General features: G+C 41.7%; 1 protein-coding gene across 1 annotated transcript in view; it reads right to left on the reverse strand.

Moving 5' to 3' along the window:
• Positions 1–411: 411 nt before the first annotated feature.
• mvda (mevalonate (diphospho) decarboxylase a) overlaps positions 412–20,178 on the reverse strand; it is a 34,022-nt gene continuing 14,255 nt past the window's right edge. Inside the window, exons 4-10 of the mRNA XM_067998044.1 lie at positions 18,569–18,715; positions 18,058–18,257; positions 12,287–12,361; positions 11,188–11,403; positions 9,330–9,445; positions 2,908–3,016; positions 412–672 (exon numbers count right to left, since the gene is read on the reverse strand). Coding sequence (XP_067854145.1) covers positions 598–672; positions 2,908–3,016; positions 9,330–9,445; positions 11,188–11,403; positions 12,287–12,361; positions 18,058–18,257; positions 18,569–18,715 — 938 coding nt within the window. The 3' untranslated portion in view covers positions 412–597. The remainder of the gene's footprint in view (positions 673–2,907; positions 3,017–9,329; positions 9,446–11,187; positions 11,404–12,286; positions 12,362–18,057; positions 18,258–18,568; positions 18,716–20,178) is intronic.

Below are 20,178 nucleotides of genomic sequence, written 5' to 3' on the forward strand. Positions count from 1 at the left end.
CTTCTTGCAGGTCTCCAGTGAAGCAAATTGGTGCCCAGAAGGCCGCGAAAGGTTTGTGGGTAAGTTAGTTACTTACGAGCGGCGGGCAAGGTTCATTCACTGCTCAGCGCAATTTCCAGGCCTATAAATTCTAGTTTCAAAATTTGAATGGAAATTAAATTGTGAATTTTTGATATGGAATTTTATCAGAAATCAAGTTACATGACTACATTGGATAACGGTATTGTTAAATGATCATAGCAGCTATTATTACTGCAGAGTGCAGGGTTTTTTTGTTTTATACACAGAGTCTGTACTATTAGGTGGAAGATGATTCAGGAAAACAGGAATTTTAAATTGTATTAATAGGCTAGTTACCTCGAGAAGTATGAATAGATGGACAGCAGATTGAAAAGCACACTTCAAAAACTGTTACCTGTACACGGCTTTAATATTTTATTCAGAATTCAGGCATCGCATGCACCAGGAATTGCACAAACTGAAACTGGAGGTGGTCTGCATGTGTAGTCTGACTCGGGTAAACAAATGCTATGTTTATTACAATCGGTGAAAAGGTCTTACACCTCTCCCCAAACTGTAGAATGTATCTTTCAGGCACTACTGCTTAGGAAGCCCATCCTCTCCAAGTAGGTGATGGTTGGCATCTTCTATCAACTGTGGCCCTGGTCCTACCTGAAAGAAAATCCAGATCTTCAGGACAAATGTTAAATTCACAAAAGAACAAAGTATGGAATGGAACAAAAAATCATTTGGCCATCAAGCTTGCTCCTTCCAACAAAGCAATTATGATTTGCACTGTCAAGGACTCATTCTAATTTATTCAATCTCAGAAAAGGAGGCAAATAACCACAGGCAGCCTTTCCAAGAACAGAAAGCATTAAAATTCCTTCTGATCCTAAAAGGAAAATCAAACAAACTCAAGGATATCACTTTAACATTATTCAACCCAACTTGTTGCATTCTTTTTTTATTATTCATTCATGGGATGTGGGCGTCGCTGGCAAGGCCAGCATTTATTGCCCATCCTAATTGCCCTTGAGAAGGTGGTGGTGAGCCGCCTTCTTGAACCGTTGCAGTCCATGCGGTGAAGGTTCTCCCATAGTGCTGTTAGGAAGGCAGTTCCAGGATTTTGACCCAGCGACGATGAAGGAACGGCGATATATTTCCAAGTCGGGATGGTGTGTGACTTGAAGGGGAATGTGCAGGGCATTCCTTTAGCTAGAACATAGCTGGACTTTCTAAATGTATATTAACAAAGAGACAGTTCTTATGGGGCTAAAGCTGGTAAAAAATGATTAACATCCAGGATAAGATGGTATGCACCCCAGAATACTGAAATTTATTGAGGAACCAGTAAAGGCACTAAACAACAATTTTTCAAAATTTATTAGCAGCAGGTGCTGTGGGTGACGACTAATGGTACACTACTGTTCAAAGTTGGGGGGGGGGGAGCAATATTGACCCATCAGCCTTACCATAAAATAAATGAATACTTATAAGGCATGGACTAATTAGAGATAGTCAGCATGGACTTATGAACTGCAGGTTCTGTTCGACTAATCTCTAGTTCATATCAACTTCCAGAAAGCATTCGATAAAGTGCCACATAACAAACCGGTTGAGAAAAGGAGGGCCTATGTCATAGACGGTAAAGTGGCAGTCTGGATGGAGATGTAGCTGAAAGCTAACACTAAAGGATCATGGTACATAAGTATTTCTCAGATTTGCAGGCAGTAGCTAGTAAGAGTGTCCCAAGATTCACTGCTGGGACCACTTCTGATCTGGACAATAAATTTCTGATGATACCAAACTGGGAGGAGGAGTAACAAGCTGCCAGAAAGAATGCAAGAGGCTACAGTGAGACATAAGAAAGTTAGAAGAATGGGCCAGTAAGTGGCAGATGCAATTTAATACTGAAAAATGTGAGCGATTACATTTTGGGAAGAATAGAAAAGGAAATATACCTTAAATGGTAAATGTTTTCATCCACTAAAGAAGTAAAGGGACTAGGCATGCAGATGCGTAAATCCATAAAAATGGGTGGACACCTAAACTGAGCTATTAAGACGACAAATATGATTTTGGGGTTTGTAACAAGAGAGATTGCATACAAAATCAAAAGAAATCATCTGGAATACCGTGTGCAGTTTTGGGCTCCTCACTAGGGGAGAAATAGCCCTGCTAAAAGCATATCTATCAAGGTTATAGGAGAAATGAGGGGTCTAAGTTACAAGGCAAAGTTAGAGCAACTAGCTTGTAGGAGATTGAAAAGTGTTCAAAACGACAAGAGGAATAGGCAAGATAAATATAGATAGATCATTTCCATAAGTGAGTAAATCAAAGACAAGAGGCCACGATCTCAAGATAAGCATTAGCTACATAAAGGGGGAGATTAGAAGAAACTTTTTCATGCGAAGAATGGAATCCTTTACAAGTGGCTATTGATGCGAAATTGAAAACAGTATTCTAAAAACAGCACTGGATAATTACTTAAAAGGATATAAATAGGCATGGGTAGAAAGCAGGAAAATAGGATTAGTTTGGAGAGAAATCAGGAAAATAGGACTGTGTAAGATCAGTCCCCAAGTGGGGCCTAAATTCAGTGCAGGCAAAAAGGGCTGAATGGCCTCCATCTGTGCTAAAATTTCTGTTTTACATCGGTTCATAGATTATTTGAATCTGTAAGCCTTTACTTATATCCATAAACTTTTAATCCTTTTCGTAATGATATATTCATCCAACTCCTTTTTAAAAGATGGTAATCAACATGCATTAATAATGCTCAAAATTTGCTTAAAACATTTCAGTGCAAAACATCATTCTTCAGATTTAGGAAAGGCATTAGCAACCTCCAAACCAAGAGGCAGGGAAGGGAAGTTATATGGAGGTATTGCATTAAACACTTACCTGAGTGTTGATGATGTATCGTATCCCGGCCTTAACTGGATCCATCTGGATGCTGCGGTTCAGCTGCTCTGATACAGATATTGAATTTACAGGCAAACCTTTCAGAAACCTAGAAAAAGATGACACTCTTACAGAATGTAGAGATAAATAAACCACTATTCCTTTAAACATATCGGTTCACTCTCTCATATTAATACAGACTCCACCCATCTTTTGCAGCTTTTCATGGATGCCAGTCATATAACTAAAATGAAATATCTAAGAAAGGGAATCACAGGTTGGGGGAAAGGAACTGAATCATCAGAAAAAAGTGGCAAGAGCAAAGATTATATGGCCTAAAAGCAGGGTAAGAGGCAAAAGGAGAGTTTGAGACACAAATCAGATCAAATTCCATCTCTCCACCATTAACAACCTCAAGGTTACACATGCATCTGGATGAATGCTAGAGTTTACCGAAAAACATTCAAGGAAAATAATCAAGAAGAAAAGCCAGCTTCTATTCTACTTTCTATTATAAAACAGACACACATCCATCTTTCAACAAACCATGGTTTCCAATAAGGAAGGACATAAGACACTATTGACTACAAGTCAGATAATTTCCTTAGATATACAAGGGCTGCTGCATGAGCCCAAATCTATACACGAGGAGAAATAAGCTGCCATATTTCTGGAATTTGTTCTAATTAACTCCTTGAGAACTGCAACATTTCTGTGCCCAAAATCAAGTGCAATCAAATGTAATCTTGTTGCAAGAAAACAAGTTAATATTCTATGGTTCTGTAAATGTCTTTAAACTATAGAAATATCTGGAACTATACAAGCTTTGCAGATGTTCTGTGAAAGACAAGATGCTGAAAGGTGTGGCAGTACTCAATAAGTGGTCAACTGCTTGTTACCATTCAAGTGAATAAGAATTCTTACAAATTCTATTAAATCCAAAAGACATGAAGTATTCAGACAGCGAGGCTTTTGAAAAAATGAATAAATTAGGAATATGATATAAAAGGAATTCTCAAAGTAACTTTTTCCTTAAGCCTACATGCCAATGGACAATATTAAAGTTAATAATTGTTTGTGTGATGGTGTTAAAATATTTATTGGTTTACAACAGCAAAATATGAGCTTGGATTTATATCAAATCACTACAATCACTGTGTATAACTATAAAATGTTTCAACATGATAAAGAGCTATACAAAAGCAAGTTTTTTTTTCTTTTTATAAAGTGGTAATTAACTCAGATGGGTGTCTGAACTGTGCTTAGCACAGCTTCGAGTTCACTACAGCTTAAACAGCAATTCAATTACAAGAGGAAGTTTCAACATCAACATAGTATCAAAGTGTCAATTTTTAAATGAACCCAGTGTCCAACAGAAAATTACTTATAAACCTTAGTACTGGGTAATGGGGGCCCTGCAACTTGCCATCCCAGTATAATTTCTCTTTTTGTAGTTCAAGGAACCACAAGGGATTATTTTTGAGACATCTGTTTTTGTTAAAGACGTTAAAATAAAAAGCAAAATACTGCAGATTCTGAAAATCTGAAATAAAAACAGAAAATGTTGGAAACACTCAGCAGGTCAGGCAGCGTTTGTGGAGAGTTGGGGGTAGGGTTAACGTTTCAAGTTGATGACCTTTCATCAAAACCCTAATCTTTCTCCTCCGCCCCCGCCCCGTGTTTGTTGCACTAAGGAGTGGCCCTGGGAGTCCTCAACATTGACTCTGGACCCCATGAAATCTCATGGCATCAGGTCAAACATGGGCAAGGAAACCTCCTACTGATTACCACCTACCGTCCTCCCTCAGCTGATGAATCAGTCCTCCTCCATGTTGAGCACTGCTTGGAGGAAGCATTGAGGGCAGCAAGGGCACAAAATGTACTCTGGGTGGGGGACTTCAATGTCCATCACCAAGAGTGGCTCGGTAGCACCACTACTGACCGAGCCCTGAAGGACATAGCTGCCAGACTGGGCCTGCGGCAGGCGGTGAGCGAACCAACACGAGGGGAAAACTTACTTGACCTCATCCTCACCAATCTACCTGTCGCAAATGCATCTGTCCATGACAGTATTGGTAGGAGTGACCACCGCACAGTGTTCGTGGAGACGAAGACCCCTCTTCGCACTGAGGGCACCATCCAACATGTTGTGTGGCACCACCACCGTGCTAAATGGGATAGATTCAGAACAGATCTAGCAGCTCAAAACTGGGCATCCATGAGGCGCTGTGGGCCATCAGCAGCAGCAGAATTGTATTCCAGCACAATCTGTAACCTCATGGCCCGGCATATTCCTTACTCTACCATTACCAACAAGCCAGGGGATCAACCCTGGTTCAATGAGGAGTGTAGAAGAGCATGCCAGGAGCAGCACCAGGCGTACCTAAAAATGAGGTGCCAACCTGGTGAAGCTACAACTCAGGACTACATGCATACTAAACAGCGGAAGCAACATGCTATAGACAGAGCTAAGCGATTCCACAACCAACGGATCAGATCAAAGCTATGCAGTCCTGCCACATCCAGTCGTGAATGGTGGTGGACAATTAAACAACTAACGGAAGGAGGAGGCTCTGCAAACATCTCCATCCTCAATGATGGCGGAGTCCAGCACGTGAGTGCAAAAGACAAGGCTGAAGCGTTTGCAAACATCTTCAGCCAGAAGTGCTGAGTGGATGATCCATCTCGGCCGCCTCCCGATATCCCCACCATCACAGAAGCCAGTCTTCAGCCAATTCGATTCACTCCACGTGATATCAAGAAACAGCTGAGTGCACTGGATACAGCAAAGGCTATGGGTCCCGACAACATCCCGGCTGTAGTGCTGAAGACTTGTGCTCCAGAACTAGCTGCGCCTCTAGCCAAACTGTTCCAATACAGCGACAACACTGGCATCTACCCGACAATGTGGAAAATTGTCCAGGTATGTCCTGTCCACAAAAGCAGGACAAATCCAATCCAGCCAATTACCACCCCATCAGTCTACTCTCAATCATCAGTAAAGTGATGGAAGGTGTCGTCGACAGTGCTATCAAGCACACTTACTCACCAATAACCTGCTCACCGATGCTCAGTTTGGGTTCCGCCAGGACCACTCGGCTCCAGACCTCATTACAGCCCTGGTCCAAACATGGACAAAAGAGCTGAATTCCAGAGGTGAGGTGAGAGTGACTGCCCTTGACATCAAGGCAGCATTTGACCGAGTGTGGCACCAAGGAGCCCTAGTAAAATTTGAAGTCAATGGGGAAAACTCTCCAGTGGCTGGAGTCATACCTAGCACAAAGGAAGATGGTAGTGGTTGTTGGAGGCCAATCGTCTCAGCCCCAGGGCATTGCTGCAGGAGTTCCTCAGGGCAGTGTCCTTGGCTCAACCATCTTCAGCTGCTTCATCAATGACCTTCCCTCCATCATAAGCCAGAAATGGGGAAGTTTGTTGATGATTGCACAGTGTTCAGTTCCATTCGCAACCCCTCAAATAATGAAGCAGTCCGAGCCCGCATGCAGCAAGACCTCGACAACATCCAGGCTTGGGCTGATAAGTGGCAAGTAACATTCGCGCCAGATAAGTGCCAGGCAATGACCATCTCCAACAAGAGAGAGTGTAACCACCTCCCCTTGACATTCAACGGCATTACCATCGCCGAATCCCCTACCATCAATATGCTGGGGGTCACCGTGACGAGAAACTTCACTGGACCAGCCATATAAATACCGTGGCTACAAGAGCAGGTCAGAGGTTGGGTATTCTGCGTCGAGTGACTCACCTCCTGACTCCCCAAAGCCTTTCCACCATCTACAAGGCACAAGCCAGGGGTGTGATGGAATACTCTCCACTTGCCTGGATGAGTGCGGCTCCAACAATACTCAAGAAGCTCGACACCATCCAGGACAAAGCAGCCTGCTTGATTGGCACCCCATCCACCGCCCTAAACATTCACTCCCTTCACCACCGGCGCACAGTGGTTCCAGTGTGTACCATCCACAGGATGCACTGCAGCAACTCGCCAAGGCTTCTTCGACAGCACCTCCCAAACCCGCGACCTCTACCACCTAGAAGGACAAGAGCAGCAGGCACATGGGAACAACACCACCTGCACGTTCCCCTCCAAGTCACATACCATCCCGACTTGGAAATATATCGCCGTTCCTTCATCGTCGCTGGGTCAAAATCCTGGAACTCCCTTCCTAACAGCACTGTGGGAGAACCGTCACCACACGGACTGCAGCGGTTCAAGAAGGCGGCTCACCACCACCTTCTCAAGGGCAATTAGGGATGGGCAATAAATGCCGGCCTTGCCAGCAACGCCCACATCCCATGAACGAATAAAAAAAAAAGTTGCTTCTTCAAGTCACTTTAAGTAATTACCTTGCAAGAAGCATATGCCCTTCCTGACAGCATTTTGTGCTTCTTTTTAAAATCTCAAGGCTGATTTTACTTTAACAAATTAATTGTCAATAAACCAGTTTTCGTTAATTAACTGATATCCTGATTCCCACTTTAATTACCATGAAATCGGACCAACTGAATTTGGGCCTGTTTTTTTAAACCCTTTCTTGCAGTAAGTACCCCACGATGCTACCCATGTTTTAATGGCCCAAGTTGTGCTGTTGTTTCTTATTTCCTCATGCTTTTTAATAACCCCTTCTGTTGCATTTTTGATTGTCTACTTATACCTTTTTTTGAAATAGCAACAGGAGTACTTTATAATAGTTGTTCTACCTTGTTCGGAGGTCTGGTTTTGTTGGATTTCCCCTTCTTTCCCCGTGCTGTTTTTAAAATAGTTCAGTTCTACAGTGCATGTTTTCCAATAGCCCTATTTATTTTTCTTTCTTGGTTCCTCTTTTAAAAATCCCCATTGTGCAGTGTGTTTTTTGCTTCTTTGCTTTTTAAAAAAACATTCATGGTGCATGTTGTTTTTGCTTTTTTTTTGTCCTCATTATATTTTATTAAACATGTTTTTTTGTTCCCCAGTGTCATTTTCCCTTATTTTTTGGAATTTTGCTGTCTTTCTTGCTCAACTTTGATTCCTTTTTCTCCCCCCCAACATCATTGCCTTCGCCCCTCCATAAACCCACAAACCCAAGATCCAAGTATTCCATTCTGTATATCCCAACTCCTCATTACTCCAATTTCCCCCAAATACTCACTACCCCACCCTTCTCTTCACCTCACTTCTATACCCAAGAACCAACAACTCCCCAAAATTCTGCAAAATTCTCTTACCATTAGTCACTATCCCTGCAACTCACTTTCTGACTACTTCATCACTGCCACAAATTCTCACAAACAAATGAACCTAGTCCCACAAACAGGTATCAGTATCACCTACCCTAACCAATACCACAAGAGATGCACTTCCTTATAAAAGGCCATATCCACCCAGTCCCCACAAGCAATACCATGGGAAATCCACAGATTGTTAAAAGTCTTGCACATAGTGACCAGTTCCTGTATGTGTCGCAATTATATGCCACAACTCTTCCCCATTGCATTATGTTGGTTTCACAGAACAGAACGTATTCAATCACCATATATTACTGTTATACTAAAGTTACAACCCCGACATCCTTACCGGAAGGTTATATTTGAATACCAAGAACTTTATGACTGTATTGTAATGTAATAAACACTTTGAAGATGAAGGTGATTGAGTCATGCTTCCCGATTGTTAATTTGAGAAAGGAACCTAGTATGTAAAGAGAAGTCAAAATCTGACAAGCAGCAGTCCCCCGGTGGATAAATAAATGGATACTTGCCAGGAAACAGAAGCCTAACAAATCCTTTTATTTATATACTGCATGGCTTTGGGTGAGAGGGAGAATTAAAAGGCCAATATGCTCCACATAACCCAATAATAGTTTGAACTATCCACTTGGGGGGGGGGGGTAGAGAAACTTTTCAAGCTTGAGAATTGTAATATATTTAGCTAATTAACATTCATTTTTATAGTCACATGATCAACGATTTACAACACCACAGTTTTAGAGTTTCTATATATATAACCTCTACTTCCTCCTGTGCAGTAGATAAATGTTTAACAGCTCTGTCATTTTCTTAAAGATGGGAGTAGCTTGTGCATACACCACACACAAACAAGGGCAAGTACCTTCAGATAAGTGTTCAAAACCAAAAATGAAATTTATTATTTGAGGCTAGGGAACTTTTCAGGAGCCAGGCAGCTAGAAATTTACAATAAAATGTAGAAACTGCAGGTTCTGGAAACGTTTTCTCCTCCAACAATACAGTTTTAACAAAGCTTGCCCTCTTGCTAAAATCACTTTATTAATAAAGTAACATGGTCGTTTCCCTGAACAGCTATCGGTGATCAACAGTTGGAAACTAAACAGACTTCCATCATGTGCAGTAGTATACAACAGTACTCTAATAGAAGTAACCACATTAAGAATTTATAACTAACTCACTGTTCACCATTTTCTTCTGGAGGAAAGTAATGTTTCACAACTTCCACAAACTCATCCACATGTTGCTCTAGTGTGTAAATGACAGCATTGGGGCCTGCATCAAACGTGTATGCTACCTAAAGTAAACAGCAAAATGGATCAGAAATGAAAGTGCACTACAATTCATCAAAAAGCAATGCAAAACCTGTCTAATCCAGTTTCCACTGGGCTTATTTCAATGTTCTTTAGGAACTAAAGGGGGAATTAGCATGTAGATGTTTTATAATCAGTGAGCAGTTATTTTAATATAACAGAAGAATTATTCCATTAGGTTCCTAATAGATAAATTAGACAGTGGGATTTTTCACCATAAATAGTGTGAGACCAGGTTGGAGATGATTGAAATGCATGTAGAGATACATGCAGAAATGCATGCACACTTGAATTATCAGCTCAATTACTACCAGTGTGTATTTCTTAGCTGGTGCGATAGTCAGCTCTTTTGAGTTAAATAAAACCTACATTTTAAAGCATAAGCTTTTTGAAGAAGCGGCTTTGTTACAATTTCTCTATAGTATAATAAGATAATGCACTACTGAAAACAGGAGTTTCAGACTGGATCTATTCAAGTAAACATGTAGTTGTAAATACTTTGCATTTGTAGGAACAAGTGTCACAAGTAACCAGAGATTTTCAGTGGAGGCCATGGCTGAGGCGAGTACACATAGTACATATACTGTATGTACTCACATAAAAGGCGGGGAGCTCATACCCTTCATTTTGTCGGAGCCTTGTCTTATACACAAGTACGGATTGATGCTGTGGCTAGGACTTACTTTGTGTTTGTCTGCTGGTGCAGTACTGTACTTATGATATGGCATTCTATCACAGCATCACAAATTACAGGTGACAAGTGCAATACTGCACCTAAAGCCAAACACAGAAAATGTCCCAGTCACAGCACTGCAAGTGAAGGTAGAAATTGGGAGCTGGGGCCTTCAGTACTGTTGCAATCTTTGACCCTCTCTAGGTTCGGGACAATTTCTTTGGGGATGGAGTTGGAATGGAAATGGGGAGAAAGAGAGAAAAAGAGGTGGTCTTATATGCAACTATGTTTGGCAATTTTAAATTTTATATATTTCCACTCTCCTCTCTCGCTAATATATGGGGTATGTTTAAAAGTATAGAAGTTCTTAAAGTACAAAAAAAATTGCAGAACATTAGGCACCAATCACTTCTTGTATTTCTATTCAGATTATCTTTTTGATTTTAAGTGAATGCTGTTTGAAAGTTAGGGAATAGTCACACAGATAGCAAATGGAGTTCTGAAAGTGACACAAGCTATTTTTTCTTGCCCAGTTGAATATTTTATCTTTTAAAAAATGGTATCTTAAATATGCTACATTATTTTGCAAGATCAGACTTTTAAGAAGACACATGGCCCACTAGGGTTGTCTGTAGAGTTGTGCATATGCTGAGAACAATGCACTGTTTTAACAGGAGGAGTCAAGATACTTAGATAATGTCCCCAGGGTTCAGCTGGGGTAGAGGGATATAAAGAAAGCTTTTGCAGCATGGACTCATATCCATTGGGGTCTCAGACAATACATTTGTCTTGGAGTCAGACAGGACTTTTATCCCATTTAGTTTTCAGCTCAGGTCCAAAGCTGAAAGCACCTTACACAGCTCTGAATTGTCCTGGGTGCAAGCTGGTCAGAACAAGTGCTGAGCCAGAAAAAGGTGGTTTTATCAATTCTCCAACAAAATTTCTAGTGTCACCTCTAGGTAAGGAAATGAGTGGAGTTTTGAATAGGTGCATATGCCTTTTAACTGACAATGTCAGACATAACTATTGTATAGATAACAGTACACATCTTACCCGTGTCTCTTCAAAGTGGGAGTTGTATCTATGTACCAGGTTAATGATGCGTTTGGAAATATCACTGAGATAGAAGATTGGAGGGAAGGTGTCGAGACATGTGGCATGAAACTGATTACTGTCTTTCATTGTTAACTGTCCAAAGATTTCAAAATCTTGCCGTTTGATCGCTTTAATCATTTCTTTCATTCGTTTTGGAACAATTTCAGCACGATACTGAAAAACAGAAAATGCACATTCCCTTTCAGTTATAGGCTGGTTTCCCCTAGTTAACCTCTCAGCCATCTACTTCCCATCATCTTCTTCCAATTGGGAAGTAAGGAAACTCCAGACCCGTGTGGCTTTCAATACTGTTCCGCGAACCCCACTACCAACAATCTTCTCTAAAAGGTGACAGATTAAATATCAGTTCTTAATCATTTGGTAAAGGAATAGGTTTTCTTTTACCTTCAGTTCAGAGGACTGGAGGTGCAACAGGTTAAAACAATTAATTTCAACTCCAGAGCCCAATGTCTAAATCCAGCCCAGATTAAAAGGGGTGAAAATGATCTCTCTAATGGCTGTAAGGTCCTAAGTGTTGCTGGTCCAGGTGCTACCAGATTTATTGAATCCAATTTCACAACTTGCAAAGCTGAAATTTGAACTTGTGATCTCTGGGTTACAGTACAGTAGCATAATCACTACATTACCAACAATCATCTAGGGTTCCTATCTTTAATTGCTATTCAATGCGCCGTCACTTTAACCTTCTATTGCATTAGGGGCTCGCTAATCCCCACCCTTTTTAAATGGCCCCTTCTTCTGTTAGGCAACTTACAGTGTCTCCTTTCAAATTATTTATTTTTCATACAGAGGGTTGTGAAGCTCTAGAATGCACTGAAGTTGGTGTCTGAATCAGAGACCATGTCAACAATTAAGGTTAGATAAGTGGTTGAAGGAAAGGGGAATAAAGCGATATGGGATTAGGCTTACTGCTGGCGTGGAGGACTAATATCAATATGGACTGGCTGGGCAGAACGGCTTATTTTGGTGTTGCAATTTTGATGTAATTCTAGGTTTACAAAAGATTACTAACTCTTCAAACGAAAGAATTTCACACCTTCAGCAGTGGACTGGTCTTGACACTGGTTTGCATCCCGGCAGTACTACCAACTTGCTTCCGTTCTGCACTAACCTGGAAAAGAAGCAAATGGAGCTGAGTTTCTAGATCTGTTCATTACCACAGGAGGTTAGAACATTCAGAATAAGTCAGAATCAGACGATTTTAGGCTAACAAAGTAATAGGTTGGCCAGAGCGTGACATCAGATGACTACTTTTTTTAAACTGAGTTTAGTTTAATCTTGGGTTTTCATTTAAAGATTCACAGAATCATAGAATCATAGAAGTTTACAACATGGAAACAGGCCCTTCGGCCCAACATGTCCATGTCGCCCAGTTTATACCACTAAGCTAGTCCCAATTGCCTGCACTTGGCCCATATCCCTCTATACCCATCTTACCCATGTAACTGTCCAAATGCTTTTTAAAAGACAAAATTGTACCTGCCTCTACTACTGCCTCTGGCAGCTCGTTCCAGACACTCACCACCCTTTGAGTGAAAAAATTGCCCCTCTGGACCCTTTTGTATCTCTCCCCTCTCACCTTAAATCTATGCCCCCTCGTTATAGACTCCCCTACCTTTGGGAAAAGATTTTGATGATCTACCTTATCTATGCCCCTCATTATTTTATAGACTTCTACAAGGTCACCCCTAAACCTCCTACTCTCCAGGGAAAAAAGTCTCAGTCTATCCAACCTCTCCCTATAAGTCAAACCATCAAGTCCCGGTAGCATCCTAGTAAATCTTTTCTGCACTCTTTCTAGTTTAATAATATCCTTTCTATATTAGGGTGACCAGAACTGTACACAGTATTCCAAGTGTGGCCTTACTAATGTCTTGTACGACTTCAACAAGACATCCCAACTCCTGTATTCAATGTTCTGACCAATGAAACCAAGCATGCTGAATGCCTTCTTCACCACCCTATCCACCTGTGACTCCACTTTCAAGGAGCTATGAACCTGTACTCCTAGATCTCTTTGTTCTATAACTCTCCCCAACGCCCTACCACTAATGGAGTAGGTCCTGGCCCGATTCGATCTACCAAAATGCATCACCTCACATTTATCCAAATTAAACTCCATCTGTCATTCATCGGCCCACTGGCCCAATTGATCAAGATCCCGTTGCAATCCCAGATAACCTTCTTCACTGTCCACAATGCCACCAATCTTGGTGTCATCTGCAAACTTACTATCCATGCCTCCTAAATTCTCATCCAAATCATTAATATAAATAACAAATAACAGCGGACCCAGCACCGATCCCTGAGGCACACCGCTGGTCACAGGCCTCCAGTTTGAAAAAACAACCCTCTACAACCACCCTCTGTCTTCTGTTGTCAATCCAATTTTGTATCCAATTGGCTACCTCACCTTGGATCCAGTGAGATTTAACCTTATGTAACAACCTACCATGCGGTACCTTGTCAAAGGCTTTGCTAAAGTCCATGTAGACCACGTCTACTGCACAGCCCTCATCTATCTTCTTGGTTACCCCTTCAAAAAACTCAATCAAATTCGTGAGACATGATTTTCCTCTCACAAAACCATGCTGACTGTTCCTAATCAGTCCCTGCCTTTCCAAATGCCTGTAGATCCTGTCTCTCAGAATACCCTCTAACAACTTACCCACTACAGATGTCAGGCTCACCGGTCTGTAGTTCCCAGGCTTTTCCCTGCCGCCCTTCTTAAACAAGGGCACAACATTTGCTACCCTCCAATCTTCAGGCACCTCACCTGTAGCTGTCGATGATTCAAATATCTCTGCTAGGGGACCCGCAATTTCCTCCCTAACCTCCCATAACGTCCTGGGATACATTTCATCAGGTCCCGTTAAGACTTCCAGCACCTCCCTCTCTGTAATATGTACACTCCTCAAGACATCACTATTTATTTCCCCAAGTTCCCTAACATCCATGCCTTTCTCAACCGTAAATACCGACGTGAAATATTCATTAAGGATCTCACCCGTCTCTTGTGGTTCCGCACATAGATGACCTTGTTGATCCTTAAGAGGCCCTACTCTCTCCCTAGTTACTCTTTTCCCCTTTATGTATTTGTAGAAGCTCTTTGGATTCTCCTTTGCCTTATCTGCCAAAGCAATCTCATGTCCCCTTTTTGCCCTCCTGATTTCTCTCTTAACTCTACTCTGGCAATCTCTATACTCTTCAAGGGATCCACTTGATCCCAGCTGCCTATGCATGTCATATGCCTCCTTCTTCTTTTTGACTAGGGCCTCAATCTCCCGAGTCATCCAAGGTTCCCTACTTCTACCAGCCTTGCCCTTCACTTTATAAGGAATGTGCTTACCCTGAACCCTGGTTAACACACTTTTGAAAACCTCCCACTTACCAGACGTCCCTTTGCCTGCCAACAGACTCTCCCAATCAACTTCTGAAAGTTCCTGTCTAATACCATCAAAATTGGCCTTTCCCCAATTTAGAATTTTAACTTTTGGGCCAGACCTATCATTCTCCATAGCTATCTTAAAACTAATGGAATTATGATCACTGGTCCCAAAGTGATCCTTCACTAACACTTCTGTCACCTGCCCTTCCTTATTTCCCAAGAGGAGGTCAAGTTTTGCCCCCTCTCTAGTCGGGCCATCCACATACTGAATGAGAAATTCCTCCTGAATACACTCAACAAATTTCTCTCCATCCAAACCCCTAATGCTATGGCTGTCCCAGTCAATGTTGGGAAAGTTAAAGTCCCCTACTATTACCACCCTATTTTTCTTGCAGCTGTCTGTAATCTCCTTACATATTTGCTCCTCAATTTCCCGTTGACTATTTGGGGGTCTGTAGTACAATCCTATCAAAGTGATCTCTCCCTTCTTATTTTTCAGTTCTACCCATATAGACTCAGTGGGCGAACCCTCGGATATATCCCCTCTCACTACTGCCGTGATGTTCTCCCTAATCAAGAACGCAACTCTCCCTCCTCTCTTACCTCCTGCTCTATCTTTCCTATAGCATCTGTACCCTGGAACATTGAGCTGCCAGTCCTGCCCCTCCCTTAGCTATGTTTCAGTAATAGCTATAACATCCCAGTCCCATGTACCCATCCATGCCGAGTTCATCTGCTTTGCCCATCAGACTTCTTGCATTGAAATAAATGCAGTTTAATCTAGACTTCCCTTGGTCTTTGCCCTGCTTTCTCAGACCATCTGTCCGGTCATGTTTTGTACACTCTCCCTTACTGCCTTTTGTTTCTGTCACCACTTTACTTCCCACTGACTTCCTGCATCGGTTCCCATCCCCCTGCCACATTAGTTTAAACTCTCCCCAACAGCACTAGCAAACACTCCCCCTAGGACATTGGTTCCAGTCCTGCCCAGATGCAGACCGTCCAATTTGTACTGGTCCCACCTCCCCCAGAACCGGTTCCAATGGCCCAGGAATTTGAATCCCTCCCTCTTGCACCATCTCTCAAGCCACGTATTCATCCTAGCTATCCTGTCATTCCTACTCTGACTAGCCCGTGGCACTGGTAGCAATCCTGAGATTACTACCTTTGAGGTCCTACTTTTTAGTTTAACTCCTAACTCCCTAAATTCAGCTTGTAGGACCTCATCCCGTTTTTTACCTATATCGTTGGTACCTATATGCACCACGACAACTGGCTGTTCACCCTCCCCCTCCAGAATGTCCTGCAGCCGCTCCGAGACATCCCTGACCCTTGCACCAGGGAGGCAACATACCATCCTGGAGTCTCGGTTGCGTCCGCAGAAACGCCTGTCTATTCCCCTTACAATCGAGTCCCCTATCACTATAGCTCTGCCACTCTTTTTCCTGCCCTCCTGTGCAGCAGAGCCAGCCGTGGTGCCATGAACCTGGCTGCTGTCACCTTCCCCTGGTGAGCTATCTCCCCCAACAGTATCCAAAACGGTATACCTGTTTGAGAGGGGGATGGCCACAGGGGACCCCTGCACTACCTGCCTGCACCTCTTACTCTGCCTGGTGGTCACCCATTCACTTCCTGCCTGTACACCCTTTACCTGCGGTGTGACCAACTCGCTAAACGTGCTATCCACGAGTTTCTCTGCATTGTAATGGAAGCAAAGAAAGCAAGTACATGGAAAGAAGCAGCTACACAACAGTTTTCTAATCAATAGGTTTATGGTGATTTTCACATGTTTTGCCACATAAAGAACACTCAAGGGCTAAAACAGCATTTCTATTTCAGCAATGAAGAACCAATATGCTGATGATTATGACAGCCGCAAAGCAAAAATACATACCTACTGATAATAGTAGCTACTTAGGGTCAATATTATGACTGATGGGAGAGAAGGAAAAATTAGGCAAATTGTAAAGTGCCAAACTCTGACAGGCTTTGGCACCTAATAAACAACTCTGATATATCTTTATTGAGTTGACGTTTAAAATCCTTTCTTTTCATATCTTTTGAATTCTGCAAACAAAACTACTAAAAAAAAATGCTCTGCATATTAAACAATAATTAACTGTTATATGAAGCAGAAGGTATAAGACGTTTGGAAACTAGACTTAGTGAAGCTATTGACGGAATCATTTCTGTGTTAGCTTATATTGTTTGGGTTGCTTTAGAATATCCTGTAAAAGGAATGATAATAGTGTGTCACATTGATCAATTCTGTAAAGTCTAGAGAGCTGAGCTGTTGAGTGTCTACCACACAGACTGCAGCGGCTCAAGAAGGCGGCTCACCACCACCTTCTCAAGGGCAATTAGGGATGGGCAATAAATGCTGGCCTCGCCAGCGACGCCCACATCCCATGAACGAATAAAAAAAAATTATTTTTAATGATGCAAGGAAATATAAATATCAATAGTTACTCATCAGAATCTAAGTATAATACAATGCCCTCTGTTTATAATGTGCCTTGTTCAAGGGTTCTTTACTAACACAGGAATACACAGAAACAACCTTCTCCTCTCCCCCCATCCCTCTATATGATTAGTCCTACTGCATCTTTTCTATCCTGTGTTCAAGGTTAACAGTAGTTTAACATTAAAAAAGGACTAATGCTTTCTTACACCACTCACTATGTAAGACAAGCATTCTGCATATTACAACACAGTGCAGAAGGAATTCCATATTCTTTCTATTTATTACAAAATTGCTAGTGCAGTGTATTCAACCATCCCACCTGCACACATAAACTACCGCATGCTATAAAAATGCTGGCTAGTACAGCATGTAGTGCAATTGTTTCGCTCATATACCACCCCCTCCATGATAAAAGATCTCAGATACATCTTTTATTTCTCTAATTTCTCTCATTATTGCCTCATTTTTGTCTTACACCATTATTACTTCTGTCATTTAATCATCTCCTGTCCTCTACCGATTCACAGACCATTCTTTATTATCTCCCTGCCCCCGTTTCCCCGGCTCTGTTCCTCCAAATAAGCTGTTCATCTGTAACATCTCTCAGGCCTGACAAAAAAGGTCATCGATCTGAAACGTTAAACCTACCTCTCTCTCGCCACACATGCTGCCTGATGTGCTGAGTGTTTCTAGCATTTTCTGTTTCTATTCCAGTCCCCATGTTCATTTCTAACATGGTGGCTGAAATATTTTACATTATTTGTAGAACACACAACTGTATACAGCCTACTCGGTAGATGGATAATATCAAAACAAATCTCCAGCCAATCCTGCATTTAAAGCGCAAAAGAACGTATGCAAACATAATTGTTGAAAATGCAGCCTCCAGTACAAACAGGGCCAAGAGAGGTACCGACTCTACAGAATGGCTTTCCTCAGGTTGTCATGGACTCACCACCAGTATGAGAACTCGGAGCTCTGGCCAGTGGGTCTCTGGCTCAATCTGCTGTGCGATGCTATCGCTCCCATCCTCTTTCACCCCCATGATCCATTCCACAAACCCTCCATACATGCTTCTGCATGCACTGCCTGAGCCCTGGCGAGCAATCTCAGACAGCTCTCCTTCCAGACCATGCAGCTTGGCAAGGGTGTAGACTGCAAAGGAGGAACATCAGTTAGTTACACAGTTCAAAACATAGCACCAGTATTGTAGAAGTATGTGCCAAAGGATTAAAAGCAAAGCAAAACTGAATCATCCCCTCTGTCAACGATCGTTTGAATTTACCTGAAGATCACTGCCAACGACCTGAAATTCATTTTTCTCATGGGGCCCGAAGATGTAGCTGAGGCGCAAGGCCTAATGTCTGGACAGCCTCGGACCTCTCTGTTCAGACCCAGACTAATTTCTGCCCCATACTGTCCGGAATGCATGTTAAAATCTATGGTGCATCTCTCAACTGACTCACCCAGACAAGCGTAACCAGCTGCAGAGGATGCCAGACCCGCTGCTGTTGGGAAGTTATTTTCAGAGCAGATATGAACTTTATAGTGGAGTGTCAACGTGTTGGAATTTCCATCACCTCTACTACTTCTTTTTCTTGCTAGACGACGGACTGGGAGAAAAATAAAATAAAATAAAATTCCAAACACATGAGTATTTGCAGATCTAAGTACTTCTGTATTTACTAATCACACTTCAATAATTTTATAACCATGCTATAAAAAGAGCCCACATATTCCTCTACAAATCACCTCTGCCAGAAATGCTTTTAAAATACTATTCTATTTATTCAACATAGTCACTGCATCCCTTCTGTTTAAATACAGGCCATGGATTGAAGTTGTGTACTTTTCTCATTTCTAAAGGACAAATGTGATTCTCAATGTCCTTAAAATATTTAATAACCATCATAAGAGCCACTGAAAGTGTATTTCTATATGGATTCTTTATTGCCATGTGGTGATAATCTGAAGACTGCCAAACTGATCTCAGAGAAATTCCAAACTGATGCAGGATCTTAATGGGTTTGTTTATGTAAAGCAGAAGTCTAGTAAAGTTCAAATAAGACATCCATTTCAGTACATTATTGACTTATTGATTCTGATAAAATAGTAAATTTTGCACTGGACTCTATCTTGTGTGGAGTTCAAAAACTCATGCTAATTTAGGAATTCTGTAAGAAGCGTGATTTTAGGTGGTTTAAAAAAAAGGAAGAGCATCAGAACCATAAGGAAGCCCCTGTTAGTTGATCAGAAGTTGTAAATAGAACTAAAATAAAGTCTTCCTTGATGTTGCAAGATACGTATAAAGGAAATGAGAACAAGAGGTGAAAAGAAAGATCACCAAGTTTTGTGTTGGTACCCAAAGTAACCACCTGGAAAAAATAAAGGCTAAACACTGCTGCACATTACAACTATATATATTACATACATATATATAAATGCAATCTGCGTACAGTTTTCTTAGGCCTGTATGAAGCACGTGTAGAAAAATATCCCAAGGGGCTTTGTACAGGCCAAAGAAAAATGGACACTGATTCAAAGGTGATATTAGGAGAGAGGTGATCAAAAGTTTGGTTCAAGGGGTGGGTTTTAAGGAGGATTTTAAAGACGGAGAGGAAGGTGCAGAGGTGGAGGGATTTAGGGTTGGAATTCCAGATCATGGGGCCTAGAGAGCTGGAGGCATTGCTGCCAACAGTGGGGCGAAGGGAGGAAGGATGCAATTAAACCACAATGAATGAGAAGTAGTGTGTTTATCATGGGCATGAATGCCCCATTTATTGTTTGGCATACAGAGGCATTAAAAGGGCAAGGCAGTGATGAAACTGCTTTGATGAACACCATCCTTTATGATAAATAAAATATACTCCAAGGAGCAAAGAGAATCTATTCCACATGTGAAGAAGCCTGTATAACTGATGAGTGGGAGCCAATTTCTTCCTCATTAGTAGACAAGGTTTTGTACTCCACGTCTCCATATGATAGATGTAATGAAATGTACACATTTCTGAAATCTACAGCAGATTGACACAAGCAGTTTTATAAGCATAAACAATCCTTTGCCAATCAGAATCTT

Source organism: Heptranchias perlo, chromosome 16 (assembly GCF_035084215.1).
Source record: "Heptranchias perlo isolate sHepPer1 chromosome 16, sHepPer1.hap1, whole genome shotgun sequence".
Classification (NCBI taxonomy): Eukaryota; Metazoa; Chordata; class Chondrichthyes; order Hexanchiformes; family Hexanchidae; genus Heptranchias; species Heptranchias perlo.